At 40.0% G+C, this 18,370-nt stretch overlaps 1 protein-coding gene across 5 annotated transcripts in view; it reads left to right on the top strand.

Moving 5' to 3' along the window:
• The window catches only part of St18 (ST18 C2H2C-type zinc finger transcription factor), a 133,865-nt gene that overhangs the window by 102,525 nt on the left and 12,970 nt on the right, over positions 1-18,370 (top strand). For all 5 annotated transcript variants that reach the window (XM_085677086.2, XM_085677087.2, XM_048420497.3 and 2 more), the window contains 7 exons: positions 1,208-1,453; positions 7,766-7,881; positions 14,584-14,646; positions 15,286-15,354; positions 16,161-16,223; positions 16,331-16,411; positions 17,676-17,897. In XM_085677086.2, the coding sequence (XP_085533212.2) occupies positions 1,208-1,453; positions 7,766-7,881; positions 14,584-14,646; positions 15,286-15,354; positions 16,161-16,223; positions 16,331-16,411; positions 17,676-17,897 (860 nt within the window). The remainder of the gene's footprint in view (positions 1-1,207; positions 1,454-7,765; positions 7,882-14,583; positions 14,647-15,285; positions 15,355-16,160; positions 16,224-16,330; positions 16,412-17,675; positions 17,898-18,370) is intronic.

The following is an 18,370-nucleotide window of genomic DNA, read 5'->3' on the forward strand; positions in this document are numbered from 1 at the left end:
GACAAAAGCCCCCTACAGTGCAAATCCTGAAGAACTGGGCCACAGGAGTACTCCCTTGGTGGCTACTACCCAGGCAGCCAGGCTTCTCCTCAGAAACAATTAATAGCTTGGCTTGGGATCCCAACGACGGTGGGTCTGTAAAGCTTCATTACTATTATGTCTCATGGGAAACACCAGAAAAAAAAAAAAGACCTTCATCCTAAATCTTCATTACAGAACTGAACCTCTGAGTCACAGAGTGAAGTCAGTTTCCACAAGCACTTCTCCTTTCCCACCCACCTCAGCTGAACAAAGTCTCTTGTCTTAGGGTTTCTGTTGCTGCAATTAAACACCATGATCAAATACAAGTTGGGGAGGAACGGGTTTCTTTGGATTATACTCCTACATTGCTGTTTATCACTGAAGGAAGTCAGGACAGGAACTCAAACAGGGCTGGATCCTGGAGGCAGGAATTGATGCAGAGGCCATGGAGAGGTGCTGATTACTGGCTTGCTTCTGGTGGCTTGTTCAGCCTGCTTTCTTGTAGAACCCAGGACCAACAGCCCAACGAAGGCAATGCCCACCATAGACTGGACCTTTGCCTATTGATCACTAGTTGAGAAGATGTCTTCCAGCTGGATCTCATGGAGGCATTTCCTCACAGAGACTCCCTCTCTGATGACTCTAGCTTGTGTCAGGTTGACACACAATCAACCAGTTCTCTTCTCCAGTTCAGATGGTCTAAGATGAATGTTGCTTTCCTACTCCTACAATATTCTGAAAAAATCGTTTCTAGCTGATTAGATTTGCATGTTTATAATGTTAGATTATTATTATGATTCAGGGAGTTGGGAAGTTATGTGCTACTTTTGCTAAATACAAATATTAATGTTCAAATGGTGAGTTTTGGAATGATATTTCCAGTGGGTGGAAAAGACTTTCGAAGCTAAACTTTAAAATATGCAAGTATGTAAAATTGTTTTAGTCAATGCATCTCATTTATATTAAGCTTACTTTGTTTAAACCCAGAAATATGAAGCACATTAATGGGCTGTTCTTTAAAGTCTTCCTAAGAATTGAATGTTAGCCAATGCAAATCAGAAAGCTGGATTTAAAAGCAGATATACTTCCATAAAAGCTTCCATTTTAAATTATCCCTTAAAAGCCCCACATGCCTAGGCTCTAACTGCAAACTGCTGAGATGTTTTCTGTTTCTGTTCTCTATCAGGGAGCTGACATCGAAGTGGATGAAAATGGCACATTGGACTTGAGCATGAAAAAACACCGAATCCTGGACAAGTCTGTACCCCCAGCGTCCTCTCACACTGTAATTACCACCCCATCTTCTTCCCCATTCAAAGCCAGCAGCCTTTTGGTCAATGCTGCCTTCTATCAGGCTCTCTGTGACCAAGAAGGCTGGGATGTGCCCATCAACTATAGCAAAACCCATGGGAAGACAGAGGAGGAGAAAGAGGTATTGTGTCAATGTGTCTGTCACCTAGACTTCCTTTCTGATTTCTCTTTCACATTCCTATCGCCACAAGCAAGTGTTACGCCTTGTTTCAGATTTTCCATTTTATTTTTATGTATATACATGATTTGCCTGCATTTATTTATGTATTTCACCTGCATGCCTGGTGCCTATGAAGGTCACAAGAGGGGATCATATCCCAAGGAACAGGAATTATATGTGATTGTGAGCCACCTTGTGTGTGCTGTGAACTGAACCCCAGTCCTTTTCAAGAGCAGCAAAAGCCATCTAATCAGGTCTTGTGTTTGTGATCAAGATAAAGTAATGCTTTTAAATTTCAGATGAAATCTATTAATGAACTCAACTTTTCAGATCATTTGCATAAATTAGCATCATTATAGTGAGTTTTACTCCCACAATGGTGACAGTTGTCCTCACAGTATCCTGTAAGGGTCCTTATTCAACACTAAAAGGTTGACTCAATAACACACTTGGAATCGGTATCCAGGTGAAATCCAGTCAGGAACAAGAAGAATCTTGAAAGCATGTCAGAGCCATGTCTTAGATCTCTTGGAGGTCCCAAGACATAGGACATGTCTGTGGAGAGTTACATGAGTAACTGAAAGGTCTCTGGACATCTAGGCTGAATCAGTCCCAAAGACCTGGAGGCAATACTTGTGAACTTGATTACCCTAAGAGTGGCCAAAGTTGGTGACAGGGTAGAAAGCATCTGGCCCTCCTCATTTCTGGAGAGAAAGCCATTGTTGTGGCCTGAACAGATACTTACATCCCACATCATTACAAAAGTAACCCTGGTGATGAGTATGGGTGATCCGATTGTGATTTTAATCAGAAATATTGAGGGACTTTCCAGGTGGTATATTTAAAGGACTGACATAGCAATTTGCTGCAGACATATGTATGAACAATAGTTCAGCTCTTTGTCTTTCAGACTTGGGGGGGGGGTTGATTTTTGCTTACTGTCTCAGTGAGTCAGCATGTGCAGTAGTGAGCACAGGTTTGCAGGATCGCCATTCCTTCCTGCCTTTCCCCTCCTTCTCTACTTCTACGCATCTCCTCTGGCATCTCCAAGGATAAGCAGTGAGGGAGGTCTAGGAGACCCACTAGGGGAAAAGGCCTCAATCTCCACCATGGTGCTCCCCTGGCCTCAGGCCTACTCATAGTGGCATGGGGCACACGCCTATAGTTCTGTAATTCTAGCACTCAAGAAAGTGAGGCAGAGGGCTTGTAAGTTCAAGGTCAGTATAGTCTGTATCATGAGACCCTTTCTTTTTTGTTTGTTTGGTTTTTATTTTGTTTGGTTTTTTATTGATTTTTATTAAGTTCTACATTTTTCTCTGTTCCCCTCCCTGCCTCTTCCCTCCCCCCTTCAACCCTTCCCCAAGGTCCCAATGTTCCAATTTCTCAGGAGATCTTGTCATTTTCTACTTTCCATGTAGATTAGATCTATCTAATCTCTCTCAGTGTCCTCATTGCTCTCTAAGTTCTCTGGGATTGTGGTTTGTAGGCTGATTTACTTTGCTTTGTGTTTAAAAACCAACTATGAGTAATTACATGTGATAAATGTCTTTTAGGGTCTGGGTTACCTCACTCAAAATAATGGTTACTAGCTTCATCCATTTTCCTGCAAAATTCAAGATGTCATTATTTTTTCTGCTGTGTAGTACTCCATTGTGTAAATGTACCATATTTTTCTTATCCATTCTTCAGTTGAGGGATATTTAGGTTGTTTCCAGGTTGTGACTATGAGAAACAAAGCTGCTATGAACATAGTTGAGCACATGTCCCTGTGGCACGATTGAGCATCCTTTGGATATATACCCAAAAGTGGTTTTACTGGGTCTTGAAGAAGGTTGTTTCCTAATTTTCTAAGAAATCACCACACTGACATCCAAAGGGATTGTACCAGCTTGCATTCCCACCAGCAATGTGGAAGTGTTCCCTTTTACTCACAACCTCTCCATCATAAATTGTCATCAGTGTTTTTGATTTTGGCTGTTCTTACAGGTGTAAGATGGAATCTCAGAGTTGTTTTGGTTTGCATTTCTCTGATGACTAAGGATGTTGAACATTTCCTTAAGTGTCTTTCAGCCATTTTAGATTCCTCTGTTGAGAGTTCTCTGTTTAGGTCTGTGCTCTATTTTTTAATTGGATTATGTGTTCCTTTGGTGACCAATTTCTTGCGTTCTTTGTATATTTAGGAGATCAGACCTCTGTCTGATGTGGGATTAGTGAAGATCTTTTCTCATTCTGTTGGCTGTTGTTTTGTCTTGTTGACCGTGTCCTTTGCTTGACAGAAGCTCTTCAGTTCCAGGAGGTCCCATTTGTTAATTGTTTCTCTCAGTGTCTGTGCTGCTAGGGTTCTATTTAGGAAGTGGTCTTCTGTGTCAATGCGTTCAAGTGTATTTCCCACTTTCTCTTCTATAAGGTTCAATGTGCCTGGCTTTATTTTGAGGTCTTTGATCCATTTAGACTTGAGTTTTGTGCATGGTAATAGATATGGAGACTCTTTCTTAAGAAGCAAATGAAAAGTAACATAAGCAGGTACCCACTGCGCTGATCAAAGGCATCCTTGTACCAACATTATCTATGTCAGTCCTCCTCACCGCCTGGAGGATGAATGGTCTCGAGTGCAGCAGCATTCAGTTAGACTAACTCTAATCTACCTAATTGGAGTTTTTCAGATCTTGCATAGACTTCATCAGTAAAATATTCCTAACTCAAAAACATCTGATATGTTCCAAATACTTTTAAAGTCACAGGCGTTTATTGGTCTGCAGTAATGACTATAAACTTCTCCCATTGCCATCCTGTGTGCACACAGAAGACCCAGTTACACCATGCTCCACCTCCTAGTGGAGCAGAGAAGGCAGCAGGCAGGGTGCTGGGAGATGATGTGGGCTAACTAGAAGTCATTCTGTTTCCAGATAATAGCGCTTTACAGAGTAGCTCTCACTGCATCACATTCTTGTATGAGTAAGGATCCTGGCGTGTACTGAGAGCTCAACTCCATGTGCTGAGAGGCTTTTAAACATCCTGTTCCTGACCACATGACTGTGTTGACTGACCCATGGTCAGTTTATGTACCAGAAACCTTTCTAGAAGCTTGGTGCCCAGTGTCAGTCAGGAGTGTGTGAGTCTGCGCAGAAATGCAGCAATGACTACTTGGGTTTGTTGTCCTCTCATATAGGATATCCAGGGTTGTCTGGCTGTCACTACACTTGTGTGTCTTCTGTCACTTCTCCCACTGACTTCTTGTCTGTCCTTCCTAGAGTCCAGTGTGTCAGAAAATGAGTCTCCTAACAACATTTTACCTTTACTTACAATCTTTTTTATTATAAAATTTAAAAAAAAATTAATTCATTTTGGTAGTTGTATAGATTCAAATGTTTTATGTTTCCTCCTGCTTCAACATATGTTTGTGGCAGTGTTTTATTTTATTTTTCTGTGCACACACACACACACACACACACACAGAGAGAGAGAGGAGAGAGGTGGGGAGAAGGAGGGTCTTCTCCTGAAGTAAGATCCGACAGGGCAGTCTTACTCTACAGTTTTCAACTGAAGTATTGTGAAATGGAATTTAGAAGCTATGTTGAAATTCATACCTCTGACATGCTCCAGGAAGACTGGTGGGGGAAATGCAAAGGGTTTGTGTACTCACAGTGCTCACACTGGGTGAGTTAACCACTTCTTTCATAGCTGTTCATAGTGGATGGAGACTCACATAAAAGTGATACTCAATCGTTGGAACTCCCTGGTACAATTTCCTGCCTTTGTTCTTGTTCCCTCATCTGTACCAAGGTACTCTGTGAACAGAGTATTTTTCACATACTATTCTGAATCTTGAGGATAAACAAGTATGAGGCTCAAGAGATACCATTTCTGAAATGTACTCAAATTAAATTAGTAATGTCTATTCAGAATCCTTGTGTTGAAGACATTAGAGAAACACCACATGCAGTAAAAAATATATAAGTAAATAACTCTTTCTATACCATGTCTTATTATCCCAACAGTCCTGGGAAGCAGGTTTGGTAACATTTCCAAAAAAGAGAAAGCATAAGCAGGAAGGTATAGTTGTTGGTCCTTGTGTTACAGAAATGAGGTGAATAACTTGAGATTACCAAAGACAAAGAAAAAGTAAAGTGGGAGAAATGTATTTAAAAAATCACAACAGAGATTGCTAGGGAATATTGGGAAACGTTTCCAAAGGGAAAATGAAATGAGAAGGGGGAGGCCATGGAGAGGAAGAGGGGAGAGATAGTACAGACAAGGTGTGTGGGAGAAGTCATTGCCTCGGGTGGGCCAAGGATGAGGACCAAGGGCTGATGCCCTGGCACATCTTCATGATGTGACTAAGGAACAAGGTCCCTTTCCTTGTGCTTGCTTAGGGACACTGAGTCTACCCCAACAGTTCATCAGGAATGTTTGAAGATCTGAAAACATTTCTTCCCGTTTGCCCCTACATCTCAGCACTCACACCACCGGAAATTGAGTGATTATTTCTAATTCATTGTTATCTAGTTCATATGCACAACAGTTGCTTAATTTTGGTGGTAATTTTCAGAAAATATTGTCTATCTCTCGCAGCGAAATAGCCTGTCCAGATGCCCTCTAAAAAATATCCTGAATCTGGAAAAAATTCAAAATATTTCAAAAGGAAAGTACTGAGAAATAACTAGGGCTGTCAGCTTCATTCAACTGTCAGTTATCCAAAGATTTCAGGGCTTAAAATTTTAAAAGTGCCAGATGCTATTATCTGTTATTCATGTTACCATTATGTTCTGGTCTTTACTGAAATCAATGTAACCTTCCATCTGTACATTGAAGAATGTGATTGCACACGTGTACTCTATAAATGCACACATACATGTCTTTTTTGGGCATTGTGCACAGAATAAATTACTATTTTAAAAACTATACATTTTTAAGTTTTGAATAACAGTCTCAAAATGTTATTGAATTCTACATTGGGTGCTGCTTAATATTTCATCTAATATCATATGTTTCTGTAACAGAACTATTCCTGAGAATTATTTTAGCTATGGACACATATGATACATTCCCTGCAAATTTGCAGAATAGAATGTGAAGGCAAAGTAAAAGCAGAAAATGCAATAAATTTACAAAAAAATTAAAAGCACAAGAGTCTATAGTTTAAAAAGTCATGAAATGTTTAAAAGGTCTTCACCAATAAAACCATGGTGTTAAAACCTTTTACAACACTTTATTGTGCCAATTAAGTAGCACATATCCAGTCAACACTGTTTCATATGCATCTTAGCCATATAATAGTCTGAGCTTTAATATCGATCATTTCCTTTGAAATTCCTCCATAATCCCACATTCCAAAATACATCGATTTTAACCCTCAACCAAAAGCATTCCCATGCTTATCTGTAAATGGACATGCCTTCAGAGAGAATCTTTGTTCTCAACTCCATGGTAAAGAAAACAATAAAATGATTATTTTACGTCATGCCACTTGGTGAAAAATTGGTATCTCAGTGGGAAAACAGGCCCTTCCACACTGAGACAGTGTTGCATGTATTTAGCCTTCACATCAGCTTTCAAAAGGCCAAGGCAGTTCTAGACTAGAATGGAGCTGCTCCTAAGCCAAATCCACATCAAACTGACTGGCACAATGGGCAGGTATCAGGAATCTGGTGTGGGGGGGAGGGGTCATTGAGAAAACCCTTCTCTGCAGTTTGTACATGTTCATGTTTCCCTTCCAGTGCATATTGATAGAAGATATTTTTTAATCAGTAACATAAAATTCTTAGAAACACAAACCATATGAAGGATAGTATGGTGCTATTCTGGAGTCTGTTTATTTGGTATAAAATACCATCATATTGAGATAGTTCTACCAGTGCTCTTACTCTGGTACAATGTTCCTTCTGTTCTGCTGCTGCTGCTATGACAGCTGGATATGTTAAAAAATGATTCATGGGTTCATTAGGACATGTTTATTTAATAAAAATATTTGAAATGTACCAATATATTAACAACCTTATAGTTGAAGAAATTTCTCTGTATGAACAAAGATGTGAATTTTTAAAAGGTGTTCCTTCTCAGATACAATCCCTCTAATAATCAGGAAATATCCTCTTACAAAATATCTTTTTATATTTTCATATATATCCTTTGTGGGACTCAAGGCAAGTCTTCAAGCCAAACTCAGCTGACACCAATAATTTCCAATTCAGTTGTCTTTCATGGCTCCCTAACGTCTTCTACTTTTTTCCCTCAACTCACCACTTTTGATTTTGGCTTTTATTTGTTTTCCAGAAAGACCCTGTGAACTCCCTAGAAAATTTAGAGGAAAAGAAGTTTGCTGGAGAAACCTCTATTCCAAGCCCAAAGCCCAAGCTCCATTCAAGAGATCTGAAGAAAGAACTAATTACGTAAGTGGGGCTCAGCTATCTGCACTAAAAGATTTGGCAATTAGGAGAGACAGATTTACAATTGTGAGTGATAGTGCTCAGATTTTTACAGTGAAAGTTCTAACTACTTTAGGGCATCTTAACTAGTGAGGAGATACAGTGTTCTGCACTGCACTCAGGTAGCTTCCAAAAGCACAAGAGGTGGGAACCTCTGTTGTTTACAGACAAGATAGCAATGCATACTCTTTGGTCACTGATACTCAACTAGAGATATCTCAACTCATGGTGTCTAAATCCTGACTTCAGGGAGACAGCTAACCTTGTAATTACTCTGAAAACTATGGCTTGGGAGGAAAGGGTTTCCATTCCTCTTAAGTTTTTCCTAACTCAGAAGAGTTGAATGAGCAATTATTCTGATTCAGCCATTAATACAAAGTATACATAAATCGAACAATCACATTTTACCCCTTTGTTACTCGGCTTTCTCTCATCAATTTATAAGAAGGTAAAGGTTTATTATGGCTTATGGATTTGAAGGTCTTTATCCATAGCCACTTTGTTCTGTTGCCTTTCGGTCTGTGGTGGAACAGGACTTTATGGCAGGAGCATATAATGCAAGAAACAGCTTACATCATTGTGTTTTGGAACAAGAAGGGGGATCCCAATATCCCCCTTTGTGGCACAACTATAGTGACCCCCCACTACGCCACACTCCTTGAGGTTTGCCAACTCTGAATACTAAAACAGTCTGGTTACAGGACCCTAACACATGACACGGCCTTTGGGAAACATTTACGATGTATATCACAGCCGTCCCATAAATAGGACAATTACTATGTGTTTCTAAAAATAAAATAGAATACAAACAAACCTGGAGGCAAGAAGTTTTGCTTAGCAATGTGAATTGGTAAATGAGTGAATGAGGGAGGAAAAAAGGGAGGGAAGGAAAGAGGAAGGGAAAATGTAGAACGATGCACAGATATGTGAGTAGCTACCAACTAGAGTTTCTGGAAAAGAGTAACCTTTCTATTTACGCACCATATCCTCCCTTCTGTAATTTTCCACATAAATTCTTTCTGTTCAAAATTCTCCTGGGGAAGCTTTGAAATAGACTCTCTTGTTCCCTCTTGTTCTTAGAGTTAAATTCCTCAGGAAGGTTTTTAGTAGTGCACCTATAGTTGGATGTTTCTGTTCCAGAGCCATTCAGTCCCACCACACAGAGGCTTATATTAATTATAAACTGTTTGGCCTATTAGCTCAGGCTTATTATTAACTAGTTCTTACATCTTAAATAAACCCATAATTCTTGTCTATATTTAGCCATCTATCTTGGTACCTTTTCTCAGTGAGGCATTCTCATCTTGCTTCCTCTGCATCTGGCTAGTGATTGTGTCTCTGCCTTTCCTCTTCCCAGAACTCTATTAGTCTGGTCATCCTACCTATACTTCCTGCCTGGCTAGTGGCCAGCTAGCATTTTATTAAACCAATATGAGTGACAACTCTTTGCAGTGTACAAAAGCAAAATCCCCCAGCAGTTCTCCTTTTATTCTTTTCAAAACAAGACCCAGAATATAATCTCCTTTGTTTGGTTTTCTCCCTGACCATTGTCTGTAACAACTTGTAACCAATCGCACTAAACAAAGACAAACATCCACAATCCATTTGGGGGAATGTTGGCATAGTTTTCTAGGCTACTTCCTGCAGAATGGGGGCACTGATAATCTTATGGGGACCCAAAGAAAATTTAGGATATGGTCAAGTCCTGATGATCTGTGAGGCTAGATCAGCTCAGCCAACAGTTTTGGACTCAGAAGTCAGAAGTAACAGCAATAGAGGTGCTTTGAAATGTTGGATCATCTAGGTCATCTTTTCCCATTGGTGATTTTTCAGGGGGGGTCTTCCTCGATTAAACCTTATTTTTTTAACCCAGAATTAATCCACAACCTCTAATTTCCTGTAGAAACAAAAGTAGAACCTCTTTCCCAAAGTAACATATCTTTGGATTTATATTTTGAAATAAAGATATTTTTAAAATATATAGGTTGGTTTAATCCAGCAGCATTTATAATCAAATATCTTTAGCAGTTGTTTGTCCTTCCTCAGCAATCAAATATAAAACAATATAATAACATATAGTATCCAGATTCTCTGAATATTTTCCATCTTTATGTGGCTTTTTTTTACACTTTTCTTTTATTTTTATTTTTTAAATTTTTGGTTCTTTGAGACAGGGTTCCTCTGTGTATCTTTGGCTGGCCTGGAACTCACTCTGTAGACCAGACTGGCCTCAAATTCACAGAGACCCTGCCTGCCCCTGCCTCTCAAGTGCTGGGATTAAAGGCGTGAGCCATCACACTTGACTACTCTACTCCTTTTTCTTTAAAGATTTTCTCTATCTTTTTTCTTTTCTCTCCCAAGGTTACATATATTTTTAAACACACTGTACTATAAACCATTTAGAGGTATTTTTTCTGTCTGAATCTGTCTTTACTGTACATATCTATCTTTTTCTGAGCACATGAATATAAGAGCATGGTTAGGATTAAAACTGCAGTCTTGGCAACTTGCTTCACCCCATTCCTGAGCTTTCTGAGAGTCTAGCTTCATGAAGGAGTACTAGTATGAGTCATGTTTATTGCCACAACTTTGTGGAGTTTCAAGGTCCCTGACACCATCAAGAAGCATGCTACCTGGTGCTCATAACCACCACTTAGGTGTTTGGTGGCAGAGCCTTTTAAAAGAGCTGTGAGAGTTTTACAGTTAAAGCTGAGTCTGGAAGCCTATCTTAAAGGAGTCACACCTCTGTTTGCCTCTAGCAAACAGAGCCTACCAAAGAAAAGATGGTTACCAAGAAGCTACTCTTGATTCTCTTGTCTGTCTAGATTTTTTTTCTAAGCTTTCTCAGGCTTTATGTGGAAATTCTTGCCAAATGTTTGGGTGCTATTTGTAGGTGAATATTTCTATTCCACCCAATCCCGCAGCCATTCAGTCCCAAATAAACAAACAGAGGCCTATATTAATTATAAACTGTTTGGTCTACTAGCTCAGGCTTATTATTAACTAGCTCTTACAACTTAAATTAACCCATAATTCTTGTCTGTGTTTAGCCACGTGGTTTGGTACCTGTTTTATCAGTGAGACAGTTTCATCCTGCTTCCTCTGCATCTAGCTGGTGACTGATTTTGTGCCTTTCTTCTTCTCAGTCTTCTCTTACTCTGGTCATTCTGCCTGGCTACTGACCAATCAGCATTTTATACAAGTGACAACTGTTTTCCGTATGCAGAAACATTCTCCCACAGCATGCATGTCTCCATTTTCCTTCTGAGTCTTTTCCATTCTTACAGCTCCATGCTTCATAGATGAACATGATAATGTGATCCCACAGTAGCTCAGAATGGGGTATAATAAAGAGTTCTTTATTTAGGGGTAGACTCACAGATATACAACCCTCTATACAAGCAGAGAACAGGAATCAAATCCAAAAGCAAAGAGAGTGTGAGTGAATGAGCATGCCCATCGGCTGAAGGAGTTCCCCCAGCAATGGTTCTTCTGAAGGTCCCCACAACCCTCTCACCTCCTGTCTAGATGTCAATATTTGACCCTTGTTCATGCCTGACAGACAGCAGATACTGTGACCTGCTCTCTCCATGATCCATCACTTACCATCCATGTTTGGCTCCTGGGACTCCCTCATCCGAGGACTTTCTTTACCTCACTATAATTACTTCCTAGACTCAGCATAGTTCTCTGGTGACTGGAATACCTGCAACTTAGTCTTTAGGCTGCTGTTCTCTTCTTCCATGTATGGGAGCTGCCAACCCTGGCTCTAACCTCTGAGGCATATCTACTAGTTCATAAGGACAGATCTTTCCCTCCAACTAGATCCTACCTCCTGGTCAATCCCATGTCTTGTTTCCCATACACATCAGGGGCATACTTGTCTCAGGGTCTTGCAGTTGTTACCTCAGCAATGATCTCTAACAGGAGTCTGTACCCTCACTTCTTAGTCCTTCCCTCCAGTGTCACTGCCATGGAGACCCTCCACCTACTGTAGGTTCTCATCTCTGGGGCTAAGAATCCTACCCCGGCTTCAGGATCCTTCCCGTGCTCATCATTAGCTCACCAGTGTATACAATTGCTACCTCCCTGCTCTCTATTGTCTGCCCACCTCTTGAGGCCCAGAAGGCATTGCTACTCATTTTTCCTCATTTGGTTCTCATTGTGTTTTGTGATCATGTCATCAGTGATGAATAAGTACTGCATGCTTCTTAGATAATCAAGTTACATGCACAATAACCTAAGATAGAGTGCACAATTCACATGCTGGTCAGTAGTAAGTATGGGCCTTGTACAAAATAGATATTGGTAGATCATTCCAAGTAGAAGGCCTGTTTGCTGCCTGAGATGCATGTAGCTTATAACAGACTCTGTAGTCAAGCATGAACAGTGAGCTGCAGAGGGCAGGCTCTACCTGGGTCTTAGTGGCCTACACAACACAGTGAAGGGTACCAGACCCACCAGAACTCAAATTTCTCAGAGATTTTTCTTTCCAGAAGGTGCCTTACAAGAGACACGAACTTATCCCCACTTGGATCTGCTATTTGAACTTCATCACATGACTTTTTCCGCAGTGCCTTCCAAAATGGCAAAATTCTATTTTTTAAAGATAGGTTTTTAGAAATTGCCAAAAGTTATTACAAAACTAAGTGCTGTATGAGTGATAATTGACCATCCTGGGACAGAAAAAATGAAGTGGTATTATTTGGTAATGGACTACACTTCTGAGTATGAAGGTAAATACACACAGGAAGTTCCCAAGTACCACACTCAACCTTTGGGTGGGACTCACTGATTTGTTTGTGTCTTTATTAGTGTGCTGATTTTTGTTTTATCTTTATTATATCAGTTTCTTTTTAAAATGTTAATTATATAGTAACAACTTACCCAAAACTGCTGAAAGGAAACTTTGAAATTTTATCAACTGTTCTCTGACTTGAATAGATTTGAACATCAATTGCCAAGAGAATTAACCAGTTTCCTTCCTTTAACTTTATTATTTTTATCTAAAAAGCCTCCTAGATTTCATCACCCAACTGGTATTATGAAATATTGTAGAATATTTGTCACTATAAATTTGAATTTTTGCCATCCATCAGAGAGGCCTATCAGAAACTCAATTAGGAATATCATTCCCCAATCAGGAATAATATTGCAATGAATTCTTTTAACTTTTTTATGCCACAAAGCTTTAACATTTCATCTAGTCAAATTTATACATTCATACTGTATTCCATAGGTAATATACAGATAATTAGCTTGAAATTAGTATAACTCTTTGCCTCTTTTGAAAATGTTAATGAACATAGTTGAAAATAGAAAAGAAGTAAAATAAATACAGTGCTTTTGGAATATTATTTGGGAGTGAAAATTCTTAAGCATTTGAAAGCCCTTCGTTCCCTAGTTAAACAGTATTCAGACACATTCTGTATCAATGGATAAGTGTTACCAAAAAGGTATCACGGAATGTAATCATCATTACTTTTTAAAAAAGAGTTTTGTACATATATTTTATTATCTATACTTTCTGATATTCCTCACAGAAACAGGGACAGAAGAATTAAATGGCCCCAATTTAGATCAGTCCCTGAAAAGCAAGCATCCCTTTGAGATTCCTAATACTCATAGTTTTTTTTTTTCATTGCCTAAAATATATGGTAAGTACTTAAAGGAAAAACTACTTAGAAGGGGATTGTATCATCGTGTTGTTAATCCCAAAACTTCTTTAGAAAGCCTCATTCTGAATTCATTTACATGGAGAGAAAGGACTTTGCTTTGGGCAGGATGTCAGCAAAAACTCAGTGCCTTCCCCTTAGATCCTTATTACAACCACAGATATCACTTCAGAATGGGGTCTGTTTGTGCTCTCCAAATGAGCACAACATCCAAGAACTGAAGTCATTAAAAAAACAAAGAATCTCTAATTGGAACGGTACCTCTTAGGGGGTCACAAAGTTGTTGGGATGTTTTTAAAATATATGTAAGAAGCCTAAGACAGAAGTTTCTGAGAAACTTGAAAAGACACAGATCCCAGTAGGCCCTTTGATAGACATCCTGGAATCTGTTCGTGGGCTAGCCATGGATTTGGGGGTGCTGCATTGCTACAGACCAAGTGAAGCTGCTAAAGAGTTTTAGTAACTAAATATCTTGCCTATTTATCTGTCATCCATAAATTTCCCACCTAGAATATCAATTTACATTTCAGTCAAAGATTTTCTTCTTTGTAGTTTGTAAACTGTCAGAGTTGCTTAAAAGCCTACAGAAATCCCTTTCTATGACATGTCATACAGCTGGTGCCAGGATTCCTGTTCTCATAATTCTGCATTATGGAGAGATAAATTTATCTCTTCAAAAAACAGAACAGCATGGATTGTTGACTCACAGACTATAAGGCAGCAAGTTAGCATCACTTCCCACATCATTTGAGTTGGAAATGTGGACATAACATTGAAAAGAAAAAAAGTTAAGGATGTGTCTGGACATGACATGCTTACTGTTCTTCTACCTCTGAATCCTCTTTTTAGCCTCTAAGTTCTTAGTTCTCTAGCTTCTGCACCCCTAAACCAGTGCAGTTTGGAAAGGAGAAAAGGCTTTGCAATTTCTCCAGAAGAGCAGTAGTCTCTGAAATGCCCTTGACACTCATGATGTATTTTTTTGCTGACACAGCTGCCCGACACCAGGATGTGATGGAAGTGGCCACGTCACAGGCAACTATGCATCTCACCGCAGGTACTACATGTCCTTGTATGCATTCAGGTTTTCATCATCTTGGTCAGTTTCACGTCACCTATTAGAATAGCAAGCCGCTCTCTGGATTAAGAAATGGAGAGTGGGTGAGTTGGATTAGGGGATTATTTTATTTTTCTGAGATTTAGATATGGTACATAGAAATCATGATTCTTGTTCAAAAGAATCTGTTCTTCTTTACAAACCAACTCGGGGCTCATGACAGGCTCTTACCTCACCTAGCATTAAACAAAGAAATAACAGGGGCCTCTCACTAGTGGAAGTGGCATCTCTGGTTTTGAATAAATAAATCAAGGTGCTGGTGCAGCTGAGCAGGGTGAGAGGCTCTCTCTCTTGTTTTCTTGCTGATGGCATTTGCTGTCCCTTAGCCAGTGGCTTGAAGCTGAAGCTCTTGTTACTGGTGCCGCAGTGAGAGCGGACTGCTGGTCATTGCTGATTACAACAAATGACTGAAATCCCCATGAGTCCATATTCATTAACAGTAAAACCAAAACCCAGTTCCAGTTAATTCTTTTCCATTCCTCGTCACCCAGAACTGAATGTATATCACAAACCCAGGACACCCGTGAGTCAGTTCATCCATGTCAACGCTATACCTCTTTTCTTCCTCTCCCTCTGTAGTGTGTCCGGATGTCCCCTAGCAGATAAGACTCTTAAGTCCCTCATGGCTGCCAACTCTCAGGAGCTTAAGTAAGTGTTGGGAGGCATGACCTCTGTGCCCTTCTTCACCCTGGTGGAGCCCTTGTTGTTCAGGGTTCATGAAAATGGTACCTGGCTAGGTAATAGCAAAAAAAAAAAAAAAAAACCCTTGTCAAAATTTGAAAGGGCTGAAACTCAGCCTTTAGACTTTGGCCGGACTGACTTGGGAGGGACTAGGAGAATGGACGGGGTACTTGTGTTTTACACTGATTTGTAACAAATAGCATGAAAACACAATCCTTTTGTTCTTAATTTTAGAATTTATTTACTAAACCAGTGAAGGTGTAACAAAAATTTTCACCATCAATTTGAAGAAATCATAAGAATTTAAAATCTCCTAACCGCTTTTCCCTTTTGCTGAACATTGTCCTGGCTCATTTCTACTTTGTTTACAAGGTCTCTAGGTTACAGAGATATTAATATTTAGCTGTGAATTTTATGTTTTCTATTCTTTTTTATCTCAGTGAATTTAAGGAAATGTGTCTGTCATGGTGGCACATGCCATTAATCCCAACACTCAGGAAGCAGAGACAGGCAAATTTCTGTAAGTTCAGGGCCAGTCTGTTCTACATAGAGCTCCAGACTACATACTGATACTGTGTCTCAAAAATTGAGTGTATAATAAATAATAATATATTGGCAGCCAAATATTACTCAGCAGTTTTTCATGTTAAGTTTTGTTTTCAGCATGGGTTCTTAACTGAAAGGCAGTTGCTTAAACTGAAAGAGTCCTGACATGAGTCGTGATGCCCATCTCCCCCCAACCAGGCAGCTTACTGTGCTCCTGTGTTTTCTAGGTGTCCAACGCCAGGTTGTGATGGTTCTGGGCATGTGACGGGAAACTATGCTTCCCATAGAAGGTAAGACCAGCCCCATTTGTCAAGTGCAAAGTAGTGTACTAGCAATGATACCCCATCATAATTTCCTAATCACAGTGTCTTGTACTGTTATTGGTTATTCAATTTAGCTTGTCTGGTTGCCCTCGTGCGAGGAAAGGTGGCATCAAAATGACCCCTACCAAGGAAGAAAAGGAAGACTCCGAACTTAAGTAAGTACAGCTGATAAAGAACTGGGCTGGGCTATATCTTGTTGGCTAAGTGGGAGGAGCTTCGGGATGCCTCTGAGTTTCCACCCAATCCTGAAGGGGATGAATCATTAAGAACCAGGATATCTGGCTAAGGAGTCAAGGTGTTCAAGAATGTTTTCTCCTTCATAACTTCATCTCTACACTTCTTTGGCAATGCAGAAGAGAGGGAGATTTTTTTCCTTGCCCATCTTTTTTTAAAGGAAAGCAACACTGTGGAAGTTATGCTTTTATGGGTTTTCTGTGTATGAATGTGTGTGTCTCTGTGTCTATAAGTGTTTCTTGAGCCTTTTCTTCGGCTCTTTAATTTGTTTTATTCAATTCTGTTTTTTTTTAATTTTGATTTTATCTATTTTTATTTTATTTTTATTTTTAGATGCTTGTTTGTATCCTAATGGCAGAGAGGGAGAAAGGGTGTGGATTTGTGTGGGTGGAATAGATTAGAGGATCTGGGAGGAGTTGGGGGAGGAGAAACCATAATCAATCAAAACATATTTTATTTAAAAATCCATTTTCAATTTAAAAAGAAAAGAAAAGAACAACAAACAGTGAGTATGAACTTAAATCCATCTCTTGCTGCCTAGTCAGCTAAGTTCTTACACAAACCTCACTTTTCCCTGCCTACAAATATTGGGACAATATTCTCTACCCAAAGATTTGGCCGTGAACAAAGAGGTGATGTTCAAAGCCTGCTCCATTACTGCTAACACAATGCTGTTTTGTTGCTTGGTGTCTTAAGATACACAATGCTGTCATATGTCATAAGGTTTCTATTGCTGTGCTGAAATGCCAAGCCCAAGAGCCAGATGACTTACACTTCCATACCATTGTTCATCATTGGAGGAAGCCAAGACAGGAACTCAAAGGGGCAGAAACATGGAGGCAGGAGCTAATGCAGAGAGCCTGGAGGAGAGATGCTTACTGGCTTGCTCAGCCTACCTTCTTACAGTCTCCTGCACTGCCATGATGCCACAATGAGCCGGGCATTCCCTTATCAATCACTAATTAAGAAAATGCCCTACAGGCTTACCCACAGCCTGATCTGACGGAGGCGTTTTCTCAGTTGAGATTCCCTCATCTCTAATGACTCGTGTGCATCCAGTTGCTATAAAATTAGCTGGCATATGATGGTATCCTTTGACACTCTCTGCTGTTGGTTGTTTCTGTAGAGTATGGAGGTGTCAGTTCCTTTGTCCAAGCTGATAACGGCTCCACTGTGCTTCTCTAGGTGTCCTGTCATAGGGTGTGACGGTCAAGGTCACATATCGGGTAAATACACGTCACATCGCACAGCTTCTGGCTGTCCTCTGGCTGCCAAGAGACAGAAGGAGACTCCCCTCAATGGGTCCCCTCTCTCCTGGAAGCTGAACAAGCAGGAACTTCCCCACTGTCCTTTGCCAGGATGCAATGGGCTGGGTCACGTCAATAACGTCTTCGTCACCCACAGAAGGTAACGCGTGTTTTGTGTCTTTTTGTTGATGCTGTGGTTGTTTGTGATGTGAGTTACTTAGGGGAAAGTGAAAACCCTCAAAATACCATTATTTATAACATTTAGGTATAGAACACAGAGTCTTGCTAAGTTTAATTTACTAGTCTGAAGAATGGAAAATGCATTTTCTCTGTTTCTGAAAATTCACTGCACAGATTTCAAGGGCCCTAGAAACTCCATTTGGTTCTTATACTGTAAAATATCACTTGTGGTAGTGTTAAGTATCTTAGTCTTTTCATGTGTCACTCCAATTCCAAGTGGTGCTATCCACTCTACTATGTCATGTAGTTGTGCACTTTTACTTACTTGTTTCTGTCATCCCTGCCTCTCCTGTCGTCACCCAATTTCAGGCCAGGGTAGCATTGCTTTACTTCCAGGGAGATTTGATTCGCCCACAACAATCTGAAAGCAAGAAGCCCCTATAGGTGCTGGTG

Source organism: Myodes glareolus, chromosome 16 (assembly GCF_982192425.1).
Source record: "Myodes glareolus chromosome 16, mMyoGla1.1, whole genome shotgun sequence".
NCBI classification, from domain to species: domain Eukaryota; kingdom Metazoa; phylum Chordata; class Mammalia; order Rodentia; family Cricetidae; genus Myodes; species Myodes glareolus.